Genomic DNA, 22309 nt, shown 5'->3' on the forward strand with positions numbered 1-22309 from the left:
CACTTCCGCCCGTTGCGGGCGGGACTTACTCCGAGAAAGCTTGCTGTAGTTTCAGGCTACGGGGCAGCTGCAGTGGCACCAAAATGTTGGAGACTGAGCGACTTGGTGAGGAGGAGGGCCTGGAAGGGAGGAGTAGAGAGAGAATGACCCTTGACCCCTGACCTCTGCTTCTTTTTTTCCGTAGTGTTACCACCCCCAGGTCCCCTGGACCTGCCCCTTCGGGCCGTGGAGCTGGGATGCACCGGTCGTTGGGAGCTGCTAAACGTACCTGGGGCTCCAGAGAGCACCGTGAGTGATTTTTGATTCTGCATTGAGAAAACCACCTCCACCCTCTCACAGTACGGTCTAACCTGACCTCGCTCACCTGTCCCTGGACACCTGTCACCCAGACCCCATGTGGTGCTGGACAGACCCCAGCCCAGTGGACTTGCAGTGGGTCAGAACCCATGTGAGGACACCAGGGCAGTTGGTGGCTGAGATGCTGATGTTTGAGTCTTTGGCTCTTCATCTTTAGCTGCAGGACTTCTTTTTCTAAAACTAGTGAGTCTTTAATTTCAGTGTCTTATGATGACTGGGGGAGTTTTTTTTAAATGCAGATTCCCACGTCCTCCCCAGAGATTCTGAAATCCAAAATCTGCATTATCGACTAGCACTCCAGATAATTCAACAGTAGGTAGTTTTTGGACAATCTTTGAAAAATATCACTTTAGTCTCATTGTCTCAGTTTTTTTAGACATTTACCATTACTGATAATCTAAACAAGAATCTCGTCATCTTCTTTTTTTGTCTCTGCTTTCTCACTCCCTTTCTTACCTAATGCTTTTCATCTCACCTTTGTTCCAGCTTCCCCATGGGCTCCCTCCCTGTGCCCCAGATCTGCAGCAAGAAGCAGAGCAGTTGTTTCTGTCATCCCCAGCCTGGCTGCCTCTGCATGGTGTGGAGCACTCAGCCCGGTGAGGGATCTGGAGGGGCCAGGACTAGAGAGATGAATCTTTGAAAGAAATAAGATCTGAAAATTATTTTTTTCTCTCCAGGAAATGGCAGAGGAAGATGGATCCTTGGTCTCTCCTGTCTGCCCCGGGGGCCCCAGTCCCTTCCGACCTGCAAGCCCAGAGACACTCAACCACAGGCCAGATACTGGGCTACAAAGAGGTAAGAGGTCAGGGGCCACAAGAAGCAAAGTTGAGAGAAAGTGGTGGGGGAGGTCAGAGGCAAGCTTGGCCTCACTGGGGCTGTGGTCTCTTGCTTCAGGTCCTGCTGGAGAACACAAACCTGTCGGCCACGACCTCCTTGTCTCTTCGCCGGCCCCCAGGGCCCCTCTCACAGGCCCTGTGGGGGAATCCAACACAGTACCCTTTCTGGCCGGGTAACTCTTGTGGGAACAAGACAGTAGGACAGGGGTCCTTAGTCTCCTGGGAGGGGTTCCCCACCTATCCGCAATCATCTTCACGCCATGAATGCATCTCCATCCTCTCCCCCAGGTGGAATGGATGAGCCCACAATAACAGATCTGAGCATTCGGGAGGAGGCTGAGGAGGAGATAGACTTTGAGAAAGGTGAGGTGGTGCCAGCATTGACCTTGGGAGATAGGGCTCTGAGTTTGTGCTCTGAGGAAGAGGGGTCCAGGCTTGTCACTGAACTGCTGGTAGCCCTTCCACATCCTTGAACAGATTAGGAAAAGGTGCCTCTGTTATAACAACCTTTATGGTCATCTGTTGGAAAACCATTATGACAAACATTTCTACTGACAATATTTATGCTGCGAATGGTATCCCTTAGGTTTGTGCAGTGTGCAACTTGCACAACAGGGTACCACAGCCCTGAATCTGTCTCTCTCTCCATGTCCTCCAGATCTCCTTACTGTTCCACCTGGCTTCAAGAAAGGCGTGGACTTTGCACCAAAGAGTGAGTTTTAGTTTTGAGATGGGAGTGTAGCAAGAGTGGTGCCCTTCTGTTCTGGAACGGAGATGGAAATGACAGTCTCCCTTTTTCCTCTGTCCTCAGATCACCCAGCTCCGGCTCCTGGGTTGCTCAGCCTCAGCTATTTGCTGGAGCCCCTGGATTTGGGCGGGGGTGACGAGGACGGGAGTGAGGCAGTGGGACAGCCAGGAGATACCAGGGGGGACACTGTTTCAGCATTTCCCTGCAGTGCTCCCCTAGTTCGAGCGAGCAGCTTAGAGGACTTAGTGTTGAAGGTTGGTGGTTCTAGGCAGTGGAGGTGGGAAAGGGGGGCCTTGCCATGGGGAGCATGGGCTGGCTTGGGTGGGTTATAGGGGCAGAATGGAACATCTTTGAGGAGGAGTAGGAATGGAGAGCTCTTTGGTTGCATCTTTATCACCCTCATTCCCGGCTTTTCCAGGAAGCATCCACAGCTGTATCCACCCCAGAGGTGCCCAAGCCCCCACCTCAGGAGCAGTGGGCCATTCCTGTGGATGTTACCTCCCCTGTTGGGGATTTCTACCGCCTCATTCCCCAGCCAGCCTTCCAGGTAGTGTGGCCCCAGTCCTCACCTGCTCATCCTGCTTCCCAGCCCATCTCCTTGTCTCCTCTCTCCACCTGCCAGCCCAGGCTTGGACCTCAGGCCCAGCCTCTCCTCGCTCTGCCTCCTTTTACCACCCCACATGCCCCATGAGTGGGAGGCAGGAAGGCCCCTCTCCCTTCTTCAGCCCCCATCTCTCTCTCTTTCCCACAGTGGGCATTCGAGCCAGATGTGTTTCAGAAACAGGCCATCCTACACTTGGAACGGCACGACTCTGTCTTTGTCGCGGCTCACACATCTGCAGGGAAGACAGTTGTGGCTGAATATGCCATCGCCCTGGCCCAGAAACACATGACACGGTACAGGTCCCCCCAGCTCCCTCTTCACTTTCCAGCCCTGTTTTCTGCTGTTTCCTTTTTAAATATCATTCTTTCTCACTTCTTTACCTTGTTTGGAGAAGAGTAGAGAATGAGACAGGGACCCAGAGAGAAACAAGAAGGTACGGGTGGGGACAAAGGTTAGAACAATGACCTGTGTTCATTTAGCAAGAGGTTGGGGAACAGAATGACTCTGGGGTTATATTGTAAAGGAGAATGTTTGAGGGCAGCTGGGGTGAAGAAGGGGGCACCTGAGCTCTGGGGCGTGCTTCTTGGGCAGGCTTAGCTGGGCGAGGAGGCTCTGACTTTGGGTCCGTGTGGAGGGACTGGCTAACTCCGTGCCTCTCTCCAGCACCATCTACACTTCACCTATCAAGGCCCTGAGCAACCAGAAGTTCCGAGACTTCCGGAACACATTTGGGGACGTGGGACTGCTCACTGGGGATGTGCAGCTGCATCCAGAGGCCTCCTGCCTCATCATGACGACAGAGATTCTTCGGTGAGGGATGGCACTCAGCAGTGGTGGACTTTGGGTTGGGTGGGGCCCTGGGAAGACGAGGCTGTTCCAGAGAGCATGTTGGCTGAGGAGAGGGAGGAGAGGACCCACTGGAGAGTCAGCCTCAGCCTCTTCTCCCCAGGTCTATGCTGTACAGTGGCTCAGATGTCATCCGGGACCTGGAGTGGGTCATCTTTGATGAGGTTCACTATATCAATGATGCTGAGGTAAGGAGCATGGGATCTCCCAGACCTCGGCAGCCCTTTCCTGTGGGAATGGTTCAGCGACTCCCCTGTTCTACACACCCGTGGACCTTACCGCCTTCTTTCCCTGCAAATGGAACCCCGTGCCACCTCTCTGGGGGCAGAGGGGTAGCCCTCTCTGAATGCCCCATGACCCTTCTTCCCTCTCTGTGTCCAGCGTGGGGTCGTATGGGAGGAGGTGCTTATCATGCTCCCTGACCACGTCTCCATCATCCTACTGAGTGCCACTGTCCCCAACGCCCTGGAATTTGCTGACTGGATTGGGTAAGCTATGTGTCCTGGGGTTCTTGGGGGGATGCAATATTCCGTGGTCAGGGAGCATTAAGACTACCATAGTAAAGAGAGTGGTCAGGCCTCAGGGTAGGGAGGAGAGAGCAGCAGGGGATCCTGTCTGACTTGGCCCGTGGGAGATCCCATTTGGGCCCAGGTCACTTTTTATGTTGAGAGGTGGGATGGTGGGGGGCAGTTCTCTAATCTGGCTTCCAAGAGAGACTAGGTGAAGTCAGAGGGGATGGGGAAGGGTGTGGGGATGTGGCTTCCTTCCTGCTCTCCCACCACTGATCTACTGCCCTCTCCCCACCTCCATCCTCCCACCCAGGCGACTGAAGCGTCGCCAGATCTACGTGATCAGCACTGTTGCCCGTCCTGTCCCCCTGGAGCATTATCTCTTCACAGGGAACAGCCCCAAGACCCAGGGGGAGCTCTTCCTGCTGCTGGACTCCCGAGGAGTCTTCCACATGAAGGGGTAAGCCCAGAGACAGGGGTAAGGGTAAGGGCTGGGGCCCGGCTGGGCATGACCACCGCCCTACCCTGTGCCCCAGGTACTACGCAGCAGTGGAGGCCAAGAAGGAGAGAATGAGCAAGCATGCCCAGACCTTTGGGGCCAAGCAGCCCACACACCACGGGGGACCTGCCCAGGTGAGACTGAGAGGGTTAGTACCTGCCACCCCCTCTTCCCTCAGCCTTTCTTCCCTTTTCCCCCAGGAGTCTAGACTTGAACTTTGCACCCTTCCTGGCCTGACACAGCTTTGCATCCCCCCACCTCAGCTCTATTGGCTCAGAGACTCAATCTCTGCCCTTCCCGCTCCTTCCCCAGGATCGTGGTGTGTACCTGTCCCTCCTGGCCTCCCTCCGTACTCGTGCCCAGCTGCCTGTGGTGGTGTTCACCTTCTCCCGGGGCCGCTGTGATGAACAGGCCTCAGGCCTCACCTCCCTTGACCTCACCACGAGTTCAGAGAAGAGCGAGATTCACCTCTTCCTGCAGCGCTGCCTCGCCCGCCTCCGTGGCTCTGACCGCCAGCTGCCCCAGGTCCGGAGGGTGGGCCTGGGAGATTGAAGGGGATGGGTTCTCCGCAGCCCCATCCCTGACCACAGCCTCAGCCTCCCTCAGGTCCTGCACATGTCGGAGCTCCTGCAACGTGGCCTGGGTGTGCACCACAGCGGCATCCTGCCCATCCTCAAGGAGATCGTGGAGATGCTCTTTAGCCGCGGCCTGGTCAAGGTACACAGGGTGGTGGGAGGTGGACTCCCCACTCCTTAGGGGCTGTTCAGAGGCTAGAGGAGTGGGTGTTGAGGCAGGACAGTGCAGTGGTGAAGAGCTTGGGCTCTGGATCCATACTGCCTGGATTTGAACCCAGCTGCACCACCTACTAGCTGAGTGACCATGGGCAAATGACTTAACTTGAGCTTTAGATTACTTGTCTTAAAATGGGGACGTGTATGACAGGAGCAGGCAGTTTTGAGAAGAGAAAGCCAAAAAAGCTGACAAGCATAAGTTATTAGTGATCAAAAATGCAAACTGAAATACGAGATAGGACTTAACAGCGATGAGATTTTACAACAAAAATCAGGAAGCTGGTTAATGCCAAGTGTCGAAAGAGACCTGGGATTATAAAAACTCTCGTATGCTGCGAGTAAGTATAACCAGTTCTCAGTGCACTCTGGCACTATTTAGGCAAAATAAGAGTAGCACAGTCTTTGAGTCTATGCTTCCACTCCTCGGTGCGTACTGCAAAGAGATTGTCAGCCCAGGCCATGAGAGAACATGTATGCTCTTACTCTGTTTGCTGTATAATCTTGTTTGTGGTGGCAGTGCATTGGTGGTACTAGGGTGTCCTTCACTGGGAAAACGAGTAGTTAAAATGTGGGGAATGTATACAGAACACAAAGTACTCTCCTGCAGTTGGAAGCTATGGATTAGACAGAACCACAGGAACATAGGTGGATGTTGGAAACAGTCTGTGGAGAAAGAAAATAAAACAAAGTGAGGTACATAACAACGTCGTTATGTAAGGTAGAAGTTATATGCACACAAGACACAGTCTGCAAGAATACAGTCATACAAGAAGATACCCATTAAGTTTTGGGGGCCATCTAGGTCAATTGACATAATAAAGTTTATTAAGAAAACTTTGGTGCGTGGCATCTGGGGTCTTAAAAGCTTGCAAGCGGCCATCTAAGATGCATCAGTTGGTCCCAGCCCACTAGGAGGAAAGGAGAATGAAGAACACCAAAGGCACAAGGGAAATATTAGCCCAGGAGACAAAGGGCCACATAAACCAGAGACTCCATCGGCCTGAGACCAGAAGAACTAGATGGCGTGTGAAGCATAACTCAAATTCACCTAAAAAGACCAGACTTAATGGTCTGACTGAGACTGAGGGGACTCCCAAAACTATGGCCCCTGGATGCTCTATTAACCCAGAACTAAAACCATTCCAGAAGCCAAGTCTTCAAAGATTAGACTGGACTATGAAACAGAAAATAATACTCGTGAAGAGTGTGCTTCTTAGTTTAAGCAGGTACACGAGTCCAAAAGGGTGGCTCCCGTCTGGAGGCAGGATGAAAAAGCAGGAAGGGATGGGAGCTGGTTGGATGGACACAAGTAAGCCGGGGTTGAAATGTGGAGTGTGCTGTTGCATTGTAGGGATTGCAACCAGTGTCACATAACAACGGGTGTATAAATTTTTGTGTGAGAAATTAATTTGAGCTGTAAACTTTTACGTAAACCACAATAAAAAAAAAATAAAGGTCATGTGCACTTGTGCCACTCTCAAAAGAAAAAAAAAAGATACCTGTTAAACACGTTGAAGGAGTCCCTGGATAGTACAAACAGATAAGGCACTTGGCTGCTACCTGAAAAGTTGGAGGTTTGAGTCCACCCAGAGGTGCCTTGGCAATCTACTTCCAAAAAATCAGCCATTGAAAAACCTATGGAGCACAGTTTTACTCTGACACACATGGGGTCGCCGTAAGTTGGAGTCAACTCAATGGCAAGTAGTATTGGTAAACACATTGGAATGGTTGCCAGTGGAGTATGGTAGTGGGACGGGGGGGTAAAAGGAAAGAAACAGGTAGCTAACTGCATAAATAAAATGAGGATAATGATAGTACTCACCTGCAGATTTGCCTGGAAAATTAAATGACATCCTGTGAGTTAATGGGAAACCCAGGTGGTATAGCGGTTAAGAGCTACAGCTGTTCACCAAAAGGTCTGCAGTTTGAATCCACCAGGTGCTCCTTGGAAACCCTATGGGGCAGTTCTACTCTGTCCTATAGGATCACTATGAGTCGGAATCGATTCAATGGCATTTGGTTGGGTTTGGTGAGTTAATGGCCTGGTACCGTGCCTAGTGCCTGCTTAGCCTTGGGTACAAAGTAAGGTGGGCTTGGCCAGGGCGAAGGTGTGTGCGTAGCCTCTTTGCTGATCCTCTTTCTTCCCCACCTCCCCAGGTCTTGTTTGCCACGGAGACCTTTGCCATGGGTGTAAACATGCCGGCCCGAACAGTGGTGTTCGACACCATGCGCAAGCATGATGGCTCCACCTTCCGGGACCTGCTCCCTGGAGAGTATGTGCAGATGGCAGGCCGGGCTGGGCGGCGGGGCCTGGACCCCACGGGAACCGTCATCCTGCTCTGCAAGGGCCGCGTGCCTGAGATGGCAGACCTGCACCGCATGATGATGGTGAGGCCAGTGGGCACACCCCAGCTCTGGGGAACCTGTTGGGTTCTCTTTTTTCCAATTTTCTTTCCTTTTTCCTCTTTTTCTCCTTTTTTTTTTGCCCAGGAGAAGTAAACCTACTGCTGTTGTGAGGTGCCCTTGAGTTGATTTCGACTCATAGTGACCCCACGTGACAGAGTAGAACTGCCCTGTGGAGTTTTCTAAGCTGTAATCTTTATGAGAGCAGATCACCAGGTCTTTCTCCTGCAGAACTGCTTGACGGGTTTGAACCACCAACCTTAGAGTTAGCAGCTGAGTGCCTAACTGTTGTGCCACCAGGGCTCCTTGAAGCCAGGCTAGGAGTGAACAGATCGACAGATGAGATTGGAGCTAAGAGATCGCATCTCCTGTAGTGTTTTCCCACTGTAAATATGGAGTTCATTGAGGCCTTGGAGAGTCTATTTATGATGTAGTTTAGCTCCCTTATCTTACAGACAAGAAGGGCAGGCAGTTTGCCTAGGGCCCCATGGTTGCAGAGCTGGAACTAGGTCTGCTGGGACTAGATGTAGTCCCCAGAGGACTGGGTTGTAGCTGGGGAGCAGCAGGTCCCACCCCGATCTCCCTGATTTCTCTGACTTGGCCCTAGGGAAAGCCATCCCAGCTGCAGTCCCAGTTCCGCCTCACGTACACCATGATCCTCAACCTGCTGCGCGTGGATGCTCTCAGGGTGGAGGACATGATGAAAAGAAGCTTCTCTGAGTTTCCGTCCCGCAAAGACAGCAAGGTGAGGAAGTTGGGTGACTAGTAGGCCAGGCAGGAGAAGCCAGGCTAGGAAGAGGTGGCCATCTAGAGGCCCGTAGGGGTGAGGCTGGGGGTGGCCAACTGGGCCTGAGACTCTCATTTGACAGCTCCTCCCCTCTCCCTGTTCCTGCCCCATCAGGCCCATGAACAGTCTCTGGCTGAACTGACCAAGAGGCTGGGGGCCTTGGAGGAGCCTGATGTGACTGGCCAACTGGTCGACCTGCCTGAGTATTACAGCTGGGGGGAGGAACTGACAGAGGCCCGCAGCCTGATCCAGGTGAGTGTGTGTAAGTGTTGAGGGGATAACGGGGGCCCTGAACCTGGTCCCACTGTCGTTTGTGACACCTCCCTTATTCTCCATGCACATCTCTGCTTTTCAGCGGAGCATCATGGAGTCTGTGAATGGGCTGAAGTCTCTCTCAGCAGGAAGGGTGGTGGTCGTGAAGAATCAGGAGCATCACAACGCCTTGGGGGTGATCCTTCAGGTGAGGGGGATGGGGACTGGAGCCCAAAAGGCTGGGGAAAGTTGCAGTCACCACAGTGCTCTCGTTTTCCCTTTCCCCTCCTTTCCTTTCTACCTCCCTGTCCCCTTGAAGTCTGCCCTCATCGTTTGATTTGGTCGTCCGTCTATACTGGTGGGCTCTACGTGGCTGCTTCCACGGCCTCTGCCCGAGGGTGAGGATTTGGTCTCCACTTTTGATGTCCACTCCTCACACCCCGCCCTGGCCTTCCCGCCCCCCAGGTCTCCTCAAACTCCACCAGCAGAGTATTCACAACCCTGGTTTTGTGTGATAAGCCTATGTCCGAGGACCCACAGGACAAAGGGCCAGCCACCCCAGATGTGCCCTTTCCAGATGACCTTGTGGGATTCAAGCTGTTCCTGCCTGAAGGTGAGAGTGAGGCAGGTGCCCAGTTCTGACAGCTGTGCAGGGGGATGCCTGGGTCCATCGCGAGGTCTGACCCTGCTCCCTCCTTCCACAGGGCCTTGTGACCATGTCATGGCCAAGCTCCAGCCAGGAGATGTGGCTGCCATCACCACTAAGGTGCTCCGGGTGAATGGGGAGAAGATCTTAGAGGACTTCAACAGGAGACAGCAACCAAAATTCAAGTCAGAGATGCAGGGGAGGCCCTTTGTTTGGGGAGGGGCCATGTGGCAGGGGCTGGGTGTAGCTGTGGTGAGTGGGCTGCCATAGCCAGAAGGGGCCATGTGGCGGGGGATGGGTGTGTGTGTGTGATGAAGGGGGCTCCCCTAGCATGAGAGGGACCATGTGGTGAGGGGGCCCAGCCTGAGGGGATGCCTATGGGAGAGAAGCCTCTTGCCCTAGGTCTCAAGACCTGTTCCCTCCTTAGGAAGGATCCTCCCTGTGCGGCTGTGACCACTGCTGTCCAGGAACTGCTGCGCCTGGCTCAGGCCTACCCGGCGGGACCCCCAACCCTCGACCCTGTCAACGACCTGCAGCTCAAGGATGTGTCAGTGGTGGAGGGTGGTCTTCGGGCCCGCAAGCTGGAAGAGCTGATCCGGGGGGCTCAGTGTGTGCACAGCCCACGTTTTCCTGCTCAGGTAGGGCCACTGATGCCAGCTCCCAAGCTGGGAGGTGGGTGCTTTTCCTCTCTGGCCTCCTGTACACTGGCTGCTTCCGTCTCAGCTCTTGTCCTTGGTACAGCTCTGCCAAGGGGCGAGGGGAAGGCTAATGGGCACCTGCCTGGGGCTCTCTGCAGTACCTGAAGCTACGGGAGCGAGTGCAGATACAGAAGGAGATGGAGCGGCTGCGCTTCCTGCTGTCGGACCAGTCACTGTTGCTGCTCCCAGAGTATCACCAGCGAGTAGAGGTGAGGGGGCAGAGAGAGGGGCTGGAGGGCTAGTGTGGGAGAGGACACAGGCTCCTTAACACCTACCCTCTTTCTTCCAGGTGCTCCAGACCCTGGGCTATGTGGATGAGGCAGGCACTGTGAAGCTAGCAGGGCGGGTGGCTTGTGCCATGAGCAGCCACGAGCTGCTCCTCACTGAGCTCATGTTCGACAACGCACTGAGCGCCCTGCGGCCTGAGGAGATCGCAGCCCTGCTTTCCGGCCTGGTCTGCCAGAGTTCTGGGGACTCTGGGGATCAGCTCCCGAGCACCCTCAAGCAGGTAGAGGATACCCACGCCCCTCCCTAGGCAGCAGCATTCCCACCCCCCCACCGCATGCTGGTTCCATATCCCACCCCCCACCCCAAGTACTTAACCCACTAGTCATCAGGTTGTAAGTGCCCCTAAGAGTGGCAAAGGGTTCTTCCTTGCTCTGGGCCTCTCCATCCTAGGGTAGGAAGCAGGCCTTAACCCTTCCTTCTCCATTTGCAGGGAGTGGAGCGGGTCCGGGCTGTGGCTAAGCGGATAGGCGAGGTCCAGGTGGCCTGTGGCCTGAACCAGACAGTGGAGGAATTTGTTGGGGAGCTGAACTTTGGGCTGGTCGAGGTTGTGTATGAGTGGGCCCGGGGCATGGTAAGTGACTAGGGCTTGGAGTTTTGCACATGGCTGGTTGGAGAGCGCTGCCCAGGCCTCCTGCATTCAACCTCACTCTGCTCTCCCCACAGCCCTTCTCTGAGTTGGCAGGGCTCTCAGGGACCCCTGAGGGCCTGGTGGTCCGCTGCATCCAACGCCTGGCTGAGATGTGTCGCTCGCTGCGGGGGGCAGCCCGCCTGGTAGGCGAGCCTGTGCTAGGTGCCAAGATGGAGACAGCAGCTACGCTGCTACGGCGGGACATTGTCTTTGCAGCCAGCCTCTACACCCAGTGAGCTGCCTGGGGAATGACCCTGTGTAAAAATGTAATAAAACAGCAAACCACCCATGTGAGCTCAAGGTGCTGGGTAGGCATGGCTCAGCTCAGAAGACATAGTGGGGAGAACCACTTAGAAATATGCCTTTATTATCTGTGCACACAGAAGGGACCAGCCCCTCTGAAGCATCAGTCCTGGGGGGAGGGAGTCTTGGGGGGTGATGGGAGGTCCCGGCTCATGGCTTCCACATACCACGTGGGCAGGAAGGCATAGGGTGCATCTCGATGTACAGATACAGTGACTGGGCCGCTGGGCTCCCAGGAGAATAGGTGGACGAGCCTGGAGGCAGACAGAGGCAGGGGTGAGGGCTGAAGGCCCTGCTGCTAGGACCGAGTGGGGAGGGGCAGAGCTGAGCGCCTCACCTGGGGTCATCCTGGACAACTGTGCTCTGCGCAAAGCTAAGGAAGGCAGCACAGAAGTTCATGCACACAGAGGGGTTCCAGCCGTCACGGTCATTCTGGAGAGGGCAGGGGAGGAGGCAGTGAGGGTGAGGATGGGAGAAGAGGAAGGCAGCCCTTCGTCTTGGAGTTGGGGGATATAGCTGGGTGCTGAAACACCATTGCCTTACCCTGACATTTTCAAACATTTCCATGGTGGGAAAGGTCTTGAGAGAACAGATAAAACCCTCTGGGTTACGGAAACCGGTGACTACATTCGGGACCCCAGGCAGGAATGACTGAGCCCACCATTTCAGGAGCTTGTGTCTGTCAGGAAAGGCAAGGGGATAGTGGGAACCTCCTCCCTGCATTCTGTCCTCACCCTGAAGCTTCCTCCTCCACTCTGAGTCCCTTTCCCAGTGACAATTCTAGGCTCTCGTCCTGCCTATCCCCACCCTGAACCTGTAGAAGCTCCTCCACTGGCCGGGGCTGTGCATCTCCTTGGAGGTCTTGAGCTCTACATAGCAGGCGGGGGGCTGTGTGGATGGGGCCTGGGGGTCTGTGCAGTCTACTTCCCCCGAGAAGAGCAGAGGGTGGTTCCCCAGGCGGCTGCGTAGCACAGAGCAGAAGGCCACATTGGTGTTGACCTCCCCGGAGGGGTCTGGGGAGCCTGTGGGCTTGTCTGCAAGGAGAGAAGCAGCAGGAGGGGAGGGACTCTCAATCTCTGGGGAAGGCGGACAGGGCTACAGAGCAGGGGCAACTCTCACCTGCACACATGTACTGCTCAAACTTGTATCCCATGTACATAAGCTCCCGGAGGAGGGGTGGCCGAGCAAGCCTCTGAGCCCGAGCGGCCGGTGTCTCAATCTCACTCAGGTACAGTGTCCCCTGGAACCGGGAGGCCGCAAGCTGCCAACCCTCCTGTCGCTCATATGGTGTCGTCAGCAGTTTTGTCAGGTGTCCCCGCCATGTCACTATGGCTCCTGCCAGCCAGCCTGGATCCCTAAGAGGAAGGAGTTAGAGGTTGGAGGACTGCCAAGCATTAGCTTGGGATGGCTCCCCCAAAGAACAGCCTGCGTTCTTTATAAGGACTGATCTTCACTCCAGGTTTGGTTCTTCTGATTTTTAAGGGGAAGGAGCCCTGGTGGTGCAACAGTTAAGCACTCAGCTGCTAACCGAAAGGTTGGTGGTTTGAACCCACTCAGGCTCCCTAAGAGAAAGATGTGGCAATCTGCTTCTGTAAAGATTACAGCCAGTAAAACACTATAAGACAGTTCATGTGGAGTTGCTATGCATCGGAATCAACTTGAGCCACTCAAGGAGCCACTTGGTGACAACAATTTTAAGGGGAGGTGCAGGTCTCCAGGTTCTCCCTGTGTGAGAGATTCCGCTCACCTCTCCAGCTGGCCTCGGTGCTCCAGAAGCCAGCGTAGCAGGTGGTCCAGCCCCTCTCGAATCTCCTCATCCCGGGGCTGGTACCGATCAGGGTACCCGTCTCTGAGGTCAAAGTTGGGGCCTGGACCATTGGTAGGGGGTGGGCTGTAGTAGCGCAGGGCTCGGGCATCTCCATGGTACTGGCGTTGCGCATCCAGGGAGAAGCAGCCCAGTTCAGAAGGGCGCCGGTAGAAAGGAAAGGGCCCAGAGTAGAGGGCAGGGTCTGTGGGCAGTGATGGTGCGGGGCGAGGAAGTTTGTTCCGAGGCTCAGCTGCTTCTAGCTTCCCAGCTCCTTTCTTGGTCCCTCTGGGCTCCATGTAGTTCTGAAAGGGAAAAACAATTCCCATTTTATGGAAGAGGCTACTGAGAACTATGACTCCAGGTCAGGACTAGATGGGCCTCCCAATCGCCAGGCTCTGGTCTTGAAACACCCAGGTCCCAACAGCTCAAACAGAACCGCGGCGAGTCACATACCCCGCCTCTCCCCAAGGCCTCTACTCCCAGTCCCGGGACACTTGCCTCCGATTTGGGCTTAGATCCAGGATCTGGTTATCTCAAAGCCGCCCAACTTCGACTTCCACCTCCACATGGCTATGACGTTATGGCAGGCACTTAAGAAACAAGAGGGTTGCAAAGATAGTTCTCCTGCTTTCGATGACGCAATCATCTAGCGACAGTGGCGGGCAAACCCGTAAAGGGCTTCGCTTTACACCAGGAAGCTGATCCGAGCGCGGCGCCCCCGGCGCCCTCTCTTCCTCCCCGCCCTGCTTGTGCGTCCCTGGACGTGAGTGCTCTTGGAGTGAGCCAATCAGCGGCAGGCGTGGGGCTGTGGTATCCGCCTTGGGACCGCCTCTCCCAGCAAGAGCCCGAGAGATGACAAGGGGACGCCTTTTCGTCATCACGTAGTCGTTCTTACACTCGCCCGCCGGGTCTCCAAGGAGGGACGCCCAACGAGCTTGATGTCATTTCTCTGCGCCGGAAGACCGTCCTTTAACGCTCTCCTCCCTCGTTCCCTGCCCCCTCCCCAGCACTGTAAGGCCAGAAGTCCCGGGATATGAGCCGGAAGAGGCATCGCCTGGTCTCGGAGACCTTTGGGCTGAAGAGGCGGCGGGAGCGTGAGGATGGAGAAGTGGATCCTCTGAGGGGCGAGTCTGGTAATCATGGCAACCCAGGGCGGGGCTAAAGACCCCAGCGGGTGGGGCCTCACCTCCAGTAACCATGGATACTGGGGGACCAGCTTCCTCCTGAGGTGTAGCCTCCTACTCCGCCCAGTGTACGCTTCTGTGACCGGTCTCTCCCCAGGGTCGGCGCGAGCGGCTGTCGCGGAGCTAGTGCGGCTGTTTCCACGAGGCCTGTTCGAGGATGCGCTCCCGCCCATCGCGCTGAGGAGCCAGGTGTACAGCCTCCTGCCTGACCGCACGGTGGCCGACAGGCAGCTGGTGAGGGGCGTCGGAGTGATCGACGGAGAATCCTCCCCGGCCTCGCTGCCACTCTGGAGGCTCCCCCGTCACTCAGACGCTCGGTTGGTCCGCCAGCCATTCAGCAAACGTTAGACTATTTTGGGCCAAGCACTATGCCAGGCACTGCTGTACCACTGAGAATGCGACAGACCCTGTTAAAAAGACCCCCAGGCAGTAGAGAGCATGACAAGTTATGGAGGTGGAAAAGCGAGGCTTTTGGGGAAGCAGAATCATTGGGCATAGTTCATGCATTCAGCGCTGGGAATGTAGGCTGCGTCACATCTCGACAGGCCTTGTACTTCAGTGTTTCCGTATTACACTGAAGGCCGTGAGCCGCTACAGAATGTTAGGAGAGTGAAATGGGTGAATTGGAAGTAGTGAAATGAGGCAAGGAGATCGGTTGGGAAGATGTTGCAGCTGAGAACTGGGGAAAGTGTAAATTAGGGCAGTGTAGTAGGGAGGGAGAAGGGTGAAGTTGAGGGATGTGGAGAGTGAGGAAGAGGAGGAGTCCAGGATAATTCTCAAGTTTCCCCGTAGAATAGGAGCAGATTGAGTTGTTGGAGGCAGATGATGTGTTCAGTTTTGTACAGGCTGAGTTGGAGATACTTGTAGAGCATCCCAAGGCAAATGTGTATGTCATTTCGGGTGGGCCATGATTCCCAGTACTTCATTTTGTGTGGTTGTCCTCCATTTTGTAATCTGACGTGATTATCCTATGTGTTGTAAATCCTGGCCTCTGTGCCAATGATTATGATCCTATTAGGGAGTAAGCTGTCTGTTATGTTAATGAGGCAGGACACAATCTATAGGATTAGGTTGTATCTTGAGTCAATATTTTTTGAGATATAAATGAGAGATCGAGCAGAGAGGGGAGGGACCTCCTACCACCAAGAAAGAAGAGCTGGGAGCAGACTGCATCCTTTGGACCAGGGGTCCCTGCACTGAGAAGCTTCTAGACTAGGGAAAGATTGATAACAAGGGCCTTCCCCCAGAGCCAACTGAGAGAGAAAGAGAAAGCCTTTGCCTAGAGCTGGTGCCCTGAATTTAGACTTCTAGCCTCCTGGACGGGGGGAGAATAAGTTTCTGTTTGTTAAAGCTACTTGCTTGTGGTATTTCTGTTACAGCAGCAGTAGGTAACTAAGACAGTGTAGTAGACAGTTGGATTTGAAAATTTGGAGAGAACTGAGCCAGTGATATCGAATAGGAAGTCACTGGGATGTGGCTGAGATCTGGTAGGAAGAGTGAGTGGAGGAGTGATTTCTAGCCTTTTTACAAACTTTGGAAGATGGTGAAAGCTATGGCTCTTTCCAGAAAAATGCACATATGCCACATACATACAAAGCACATGTAGAGTTTTCAGGCAGTGTTTCACAGATCCTCTGAGGCCCAGTGTTAAAGACCCCAGCTTTAGAGTGGAAGATAATAGGACCAAATCCAGAATTCTGGGAGACACCAGCGTTTAAAGCAGTATTTCTCAAAGTATGGCCTGAGTTCTATCTGTATCAGAATTACCTGGGCTGCCTGTTAAAAAATACAGGTTCCTGGGACTCACTCAAGACTAATGAATTAAAATTTCTTGGGGTGGGATCAGGTAGTACATATCTTTAAATTATTGCCCCAAATGATTCTTAATGTACCTTAAAATTCATGTCCCACTGATGAAAGGGGAAAGCAGAGGAAGAGAAGTCTGTGGAGGAGGCTGAGAAGGAATTGTCAGAGTCAGGAGGAATCTAGAGAGGGGCCTATTGTGAAAGTAATGTGATTTTTCAAGAAGATAGGAGTAGTTGGCAGTGTTAGAACTTGTGACTCAAGACAGTGGTCTGTGAAGACGTCAAGTAAAATGAAAAATGAAATCTATCCATTGGATTTAGCAGGTAGAAGGTTAGTGTTGACTTGTCAAGAAAAGAAAAGAAAAGGAAGGTAGAGAGTAGCTCCAGTCTTACATGAGGAAGTGATGGAACCACTCCTTATAGAGTATTTGTTGTTTTTAATCTGGTATTATCCTGTATTTTAAGCGAGCTTTAAAAATTGCACAAAGTAAAACATAAACACGCACACACACACACACACACACAATTTAAAGAGCATTTATAAAACAAATACCCGTTTATCACCACCCAGATCAGAATAACAGCATGGCCAAAAACCAAACCAAACCCATTGCCGTTGAGTTGAAGGTTGTAAATCTTTGTAGAAGCAGACTGCTACATCTTTCTCCTGCTGAGCAGCTGGTGGGTTCAAATGGTAGACCTTTCGGTTAGCAGCAGAGCACTTAACCACCGTACCACCAGGCTCTTCTAGAACATGACCACCATCCCACATATATCCCTCTCTAATCAGAATGCCTTATGTCCCTGGGAGGTAACTATTGGCCCAACTGGTATGATTGTTGTTGTCTTAGTTTTTTTTAATACTATCTATATGTATGTCCATAAATGACAAAGCTGAGTTTTACCCATTTTGAACTTGATATAGATGGAATCATACTGTATGTATTTATTTATATCTTATTTCATTAGGTGGATTATATTTTTGAGATCCTTCTAGTTGCCTGTTTTAGTCATCTAGTGCTGCTATGACAGAAATACCACAAGTGGATGGCTTTAACAAAGAGAAGTTTATTCTCTCATAGTCCAGTAGGCTACAAGTCCAAATTCAGGGGATCAGCTCCAGGAGAAGGCTTTCTCTGTCGGCTCTGGAGGAAGGTCCCTGTGATGCATCAGTCTTCCCTTGGTCTGGGAGCATCTCAGTACAGAAACCTCAGGTCCAAAGGATATGCTTTGCTCCCGGCACTGCTTTCGTGGTGATATGAGGTTTCCGTGTCTCTCTGTTCACTTCTCTCTCATATCTCAAAAGAGATTGACTTAAGTCACTACTTAATTTTGTAGACCTCACGAATATAACTGCCGCTAATCCATCTTATTACATCATAGTGGTGGAGTTTACAACACATAACGAAATCACATCAGATTACAAAATGGTACACGATCATACAGTACTGGGAATCACGATCCAGCCAAGTTGACAGATATTTTTGGGGGACACAATTCAATCTATGACATTGCCTATAGCTATAGTTAATTCATTGTCATAGATTTCCTTTTTGTGGATATACCCCAATTTGTCCAGTCTAGTGAAATCATATTTTTCTAGGAATTTGTCAGTTTCTTCTAACCTTTCAAATTTATTGGCGTAAAGTTTGTGATATTCTCATTTTATTATCTGCAGGATCTGTAGTGATAACCCTTTTATCATTCCTTGTATTGGTTATTTGTGTTTTTTCTAGTTTTTTTTTTTTTCCTTTTTCTTGGTTAGCCTCATCAGTGGCTTCTCAATTTTAATAATCTATGTTTAGAAAGAATGTGTATTATTCAGTCATTAATTTGTTAGTCACTGAAGTTATTATTAAAATCTTCTGTATGCTCACTTTATCAGTTTTTTCTCTGAATTTACGAGAGTTGGATTATTATACCCACTGTGATTATAGAGTTGTTATTGTCTCTTCAAATATTTCTCCTACCTTATTCTCTCTTTTCTTTCCTTCCTTCCTCCCTTTTTCCCTTCCTCCCTCCCTCCCTCTTTCTTTCCATTAAACACATATTGGACCTTGTTTTTGTACTCTATAAGAGTTTTGGAAACCCTGGTGGTGTAGTGGTTAAGAGCTATGGCTGCTAACCAAGAGGTTGACAGTTGGAATCCATCAGGTGCTCTTTAGAAACTCTATGGGGCAGTTCTACTCCGTCCTATAGGGTGTCTGTGAGTCGGAATCAGAATCGACTCGATGGCAGTGGGTTTGTTTTTTTAAGCGTCTTAGCCTCTTTTCTGTGTTTTCGGTCTTTTTGACTCTTTTTATTGTTGTATTCTGATTAATTTTTTCATCTGTCTTACAGATTAATAGCTTTTTATTTAGCTGTGCCTAACCATTAAACCCATCCATTGAGTTCTTAATTTCATTTAGTTTATTTTTCAGTCCTAGAATTTTAGAATCTAGACCTACTTGGATATTTTACAAAACTTCCAGTTTCCTGTTGAAATTTTCCATCTTAGTTTTTATTTATTTGAGCATTGTAAGCATAGTTTTTTTTTTTTAATAGTCTGTTTTTGATAATTCCAATATTAGATGTCTTTTTGGGTCTGTTTCTGTTGTCCATTTCTTCTGGTGCTTGCTTATGAGTTTTGTTTCCTTGTGTGCCCAGTTATTTTTGACTGTGTGCTGGAAAAATTTGCCTAGATCGACAAATGCTCTCTGTGCTTATGAGTTCTTATTTTCACTTAGGTATGTATTAGTCCGATAACTCCTTATTATCTTGTATCTTGTGGGCTCTTTAATGTTTAAATTTTTAAAAAAATATTTCATCGGCCATTTTTATTCATTTTCAGTGGTTGGGTTTGTTCTTGCCATATTCCCGGAAACAGAGGTGGTCCTGGTTTACTTTTATTTGTTTTCAACATTTTTTATGATAATATTTTTTGTTTCTGGTGAAAACTTACACAGCAAATTACCTTCCCATTTAACAATTTCTGTACATATCTTTCAGTGACATTGGTTACATTTTTCACAGTGTGTCAACATTCTCATTATTTCCATTAATCTAGCTTCCCTGCCCTCCCCTTACCTTTTCATGTTTGCTTTAGGGTAAATGTTGACCGTTTGGTCTCATATAGATGATTTTTTAAAGGAGCACAGTACTCACGGGTGATATTGTTCATTTTATGAGCTAGTCTATTAGCTGAAAGGTGACCTCCAAGTGTGATTTTAGTATAAAGTTTAAAGGGTGTCTTAGGGTGATAGTCTCAGGGGTTACTCTAGTCTCTACTGGCCTTCTTTGAGAATTTTTTTGTTCTACATATTTCTCTCATTCTATCTGGGACCATCTATTGTGTCCCTGGTCAGAAGGGTCAGTAGTGGTAGCTGGGCACCATGTAGTTCTTCTGGTCTCAGGATAGATGAAGCCATGGTTCGTGTAGGCTGTTAGTCGTGTATACTAGTTTCTTCTTTGAGTCTTTGGTTTCCTTCTTTTTCTTTTACTCCAGACAAGTAGATACCAATAGTTGTATCTGTGATGGCTGCTAGTAATGTTTTAAACATTTTATTCCATACTCCATCGCATCGTCCCCCAACCAACATCTAGACTGTTAGTCCCTTGAGGGCAAGACCCATGTCTTAATCACTGTTTTATCTTAGTGCCTAGCATACGATTGGTCTTAGAAAATATGTATTGATTGTTTGACAGGTATCTGATGAAGAGGGTAGATGAGAAGGTGGGTAACCAGTTAGAAAAGGCCCCTTAGCAATCACTCTGGTTATTTTGCCCACACAGTTTTTCTTTTGCTAAGAGAAAAACTCCTAAATACAGGCAAACAGAATCTCAATGCCCAAAAGTGCCCAGAAGTTTAGCAAAGCATCTTCCTCTGATGCCCTTCTTTCTTTTTACTCCCATCTCTCTGGAGATAGAAGGAGCTTCAAGAGCAGGGGGAGATCAGAGTCGTCCAGCTGGGCTTCGACTTGGATGCCCATGGGATTATCTTCACCGAGGACTACAGGACCAAAGTGCGTGTGACTGTGTACACATATCTAGGGGCGGGGGACGAGGAAATTAGGGAACAAATATAAAGAGACAATTCCCCCACCCCACGGAGGGGGCACAGGGCTCTGGTAAGTAACAATATGAGAAGGGGGAGAGAGGAGGAGGAGAAAGGTGTGAGAGATGGAAGGACATGAGCAAGAGGGGAAAGTGTAGGAAGTGCAACGTTGTCCTGGGGATGGAGGTTGGTAGAGGCTGAGATGGGGCCAGACCGTGTATCTTGTCTGTGGTTCCAGGTCCTTAAGGCCTGTGATGGCCGACCATTTGCTGGAGCCGTGCAGAAGTTTCTGGCTTCGGTGCTTCCAGCCTGTGGGGACCTTAGCTTCCAGCAGGACCAGATGACAAAGACCTTTGGCTTCAAGGACCCAGAGATCACGTGAGACTTGGGGAGACCAACAGACTCAAGCATCTGGCCTTTTCCTTCCTCCTCCTGGTCCCATCCAACCTTGTCCTTTTCCTTCTAGTGAACCTGCCAATGGTGCTTTTTAGTAAAGTGACCTATATTTATACTCCTCTACCCAAGAGAGGAGGCCTGTCTTATCTGGAGCCTTGGAAAAAGCCCTGGACTAGAATTCAGGAGATCTGGGTGGCTAATCCAATGCATCCAGGGGCCTGGCAGGAACCATAGCTGCCTGCCATGAGTCATGCTGGGACTGAGGATAAAGAATGGAAACCAGGCAAGGGATAAACAGAAATATAATTTTGGGAGGCTATATCTGGCTTCTGCTTCCTGCTTTGTAACCCATGGCATATGTGAAAGCGTTTTATAAACTGTAAAGTACTTATGTCTTGTGGGAAACCGACTTATGATTGTTTGCTTTCAGTGTGATGTGGTGGGAGCCATGGTGAGTTGTGCATGGCAGTGGCGGGAACGCAGGAGAAAGACCCTGAGGAAGAAAGCCTTCCCTGGGAGTGGGAGTGGGTGTGTGTCAGGGTAGTAGTCAGGGAGGGCTTCCAAGAGGAGGAGCTGTTTAATGAATGAGTAATAGTGACAGGAGAAGAAAGGGTGGAGGGAGAGAAGTCCCAGCAGAGGGAGTGGAACAAGCAAGGGCACAGAGAGCTGCCCCAGGTCGGGGTTTTGTTTTTCATGCCCTCTTGCTTGGTTGTCCTTGTTTCTAGAACTTAGTATCCAGTATTAATGAGCAGGGATGAAGTGGGGAGGAGAGGTTGTTCTCAGAGCCAAAGCCTTATCTATCTTGGCTTCTTACTACCCCCAGGCAGCTGGTGAATGCTGGAGTCCTCACTGTCCGCGATGCTGGGAGCTGGTGGCTAGCTGTGCCTGGAGCTGGGAAATTCATCAAGTATTTTGTTAAAGGTAGCCCTAGGGTGCACCTCAAGCCCTCAGCCCCTCAGAAACACATTTTCGGCAGCTCCTTAAGCCTCTAGGCTGTATTCACCTTTTCCCTCTCCTGTGCCACCTCCTCCAGGGCGCCAGGCTGTCCTTGGCATGGTCCGGAAGGCCAAGTACCGGGAGCTACTCCTGTCAGAGCTCCTGGGCCGGCGGGCGCCTGCCGCCGTGCGGCTTGGCCTCTCCTATCATGTGCACGATCTCATTGGGGCCCAGTTGGTGGACTGGTGAGTCTTGCCTTCCAGCCCCTGGCCAGATGACACACAACACTGACCCAAAGTTGGATTTTATCCCTGCTCATGTTTAAGCCACTGGACAAGCCCAGCTCCTCTCTCATTCTTCCCTGAAGCCCAGGAACATTCCCTGCCAGGTTCTGAGTTCTTCCCTAATCTTGGGCCTAGACATTGGACTCCAGCCTTGTCTTTCTTTTGCACAGTATCTCTACCACTTCTGGAACCCTCCTCCGCCTGCCAGAGACCTGAGGATTCTGCTCGTCATTGCACATCTCCTCAGAGTGGGGAAGAGGGACCCAGGAGGGCAGCCTATGGTGGCTGAGACAGGGTCATGTAGGGAAGGCTCGGAAGCCAGATGGGTGTTAGGCTTACGTCTGTGCAAAGGGTCAGACGTGACTGCTGCTGTTTACATGGGCTCTGACCCAGAGATGGGGTTTGGACAGTGCCTCTCTGCCCTTCTGTGGAAGTGAAGTGCTAATGTTACTACTCTTTCTTGAGTTAGGAAGGTGGGATTTCTGGGGTGGCTGGTGAAGGAGGGCAGGATTCTCTCCCCTCATGTTGGTGTTGAAACTGCCAAATAAAGTATTTCTGCCTATGAGGTTTTCTGGTTGTCCTTTATTTAGTGTAATATGTGTGTTTGGGGGCCTTTTGTGGGGGTAGAGGTAAAGCCAAGTTTAGGCCTGAGCTTTGCCTCATTGTTCA

The 22309-nt window shown here is 51.2% G+C and overlaps 3 protein-coding genes across 4 annotated transcripts; 2 read left to right on the plus strand and 1 right to left on the minus strand.

Moving 5' to 3' along the window:
• Nucleotides 1-5: 5 nt before the first annotated feature.
• Nucleotides 6-11176, plus strand: SKIC2 (SKI2 subunit of superkiller complex). The gene is made up of 28 exons (XM_004390773.2): nucleotides 6-105; nucleotides 185-288; nucleotides 844-953; nucleotides 1035-1152; nucleotides 1252-1366; nucleotides 1482-1556; nucleotides 1852-1905; nucleotides 2005-2195; nucleotides 2360-2488; nucleotides 2693-2838; nucleotides 3209-3355; nucleotides 3495-3579; nucleotides 3773-3879; nucleotides 4214-4360; nucleotides 4437-4533; nucleotides 4712-4924; nucleotides 5006-5116; nucleotides 7348-7578; nucleotides 8201-8338; nucleotides 8495-8632; nucleotides 8736-8840; nucleotides 9098-9245; nucleotides 9337-9463; nucleotides 9706-9916; nucleotides 10075-10185; nucleotides 10266-10484; nucleotides 10695-10835; nucleotides 10928-11176. The coding sequence occupies exons 1-28, from the start codon at nucleotides 84-86 to the stop codon at nucleotides 11126-11128; spliced, it is 3741 nt and encodes a 1246-aa protein (XP_004390830.1). The 5' UTR covers nucleotides 6-83; the 3' UTR covers nucleotides 11129-11176.
• Nucleotides 11177-11241: 65 nt separating this feature from the next.
• Nucleotides 11242-13328, minus strand: DXO (decapping exoribonuclease). The gene is made up of 6 exons (XM_004390774.3): nucleotides 12943-13328; nucleotides 12315-12550; nucleotides 12010-12229; nucleotides 11739-11874; nucleotides 11533-11627; nucleotides 11242-11449 (listed from the first exon to the last, which is right to left on the minus strand). Exons 1-6 carry the CDS (start codon nucleotides 13326-13328, stop codon nucleotides 11299-11301), a joined length of 1224 nt encoding a protein of 407 aa, XP_004390831.2. The 3' UTR covers nucleotides 11242-11298.
• Nucleotides 13329-13940: 612 nt separating this feature from the next.
• Nucleotides 13941-22256, plus strand: STK19 (serine/threonine kinase 19). 2 transcript variants are annotated; one of them, XM_023725545.1, is made up of 7 exons: nucleotides 13941-14135; nucleotides 14284-14420; nucleotides 19897-19992; nucleotides 20263-20402; nucleotides 21244-21341; nucleotides 21454-21601; nucleotides 21811-22256. In XM_023725545.1, the coding sequence occupies exons 1-7, from the start codon at nucleotides 14036-14038 to the stop codon at nucleotides 21854-21856; spliced, it is 765 nt and encodes a 254-aa protein (XP_023581313.1). In that variant the 5' UTR covers nucleotides 13941-14035; the 3' UTR covers nucleotides 21857-22256. The 2 variants fall into 2 exon arrangements, with proteins under 2 accessions (XP_023581313.1, XP_023581314.1); XM_023725546.1 differs by lacking the exon at nucleotides 21454-21601.
• Nucleotides 22257-22309: the final 53 nt, after the last annotated feature.

The sequence above is a fragment of the Trichechus manatus genome, unplaced genomic scaffold (assembly GCF_000243295.1).
Source record: "Trichechus manatus latirostris isolate Lorelei unplaced genomic scaffold, TriManLat1.0 scaffold00327, whole genome shotgun sequence".
Taxonomy (NCBI): domain Eukaryota; kingdom Metazoa; phylum Chordata; class Mammalia; order Sirenia; family Trichechidae; genus Trichechus; species Trichechus manatus.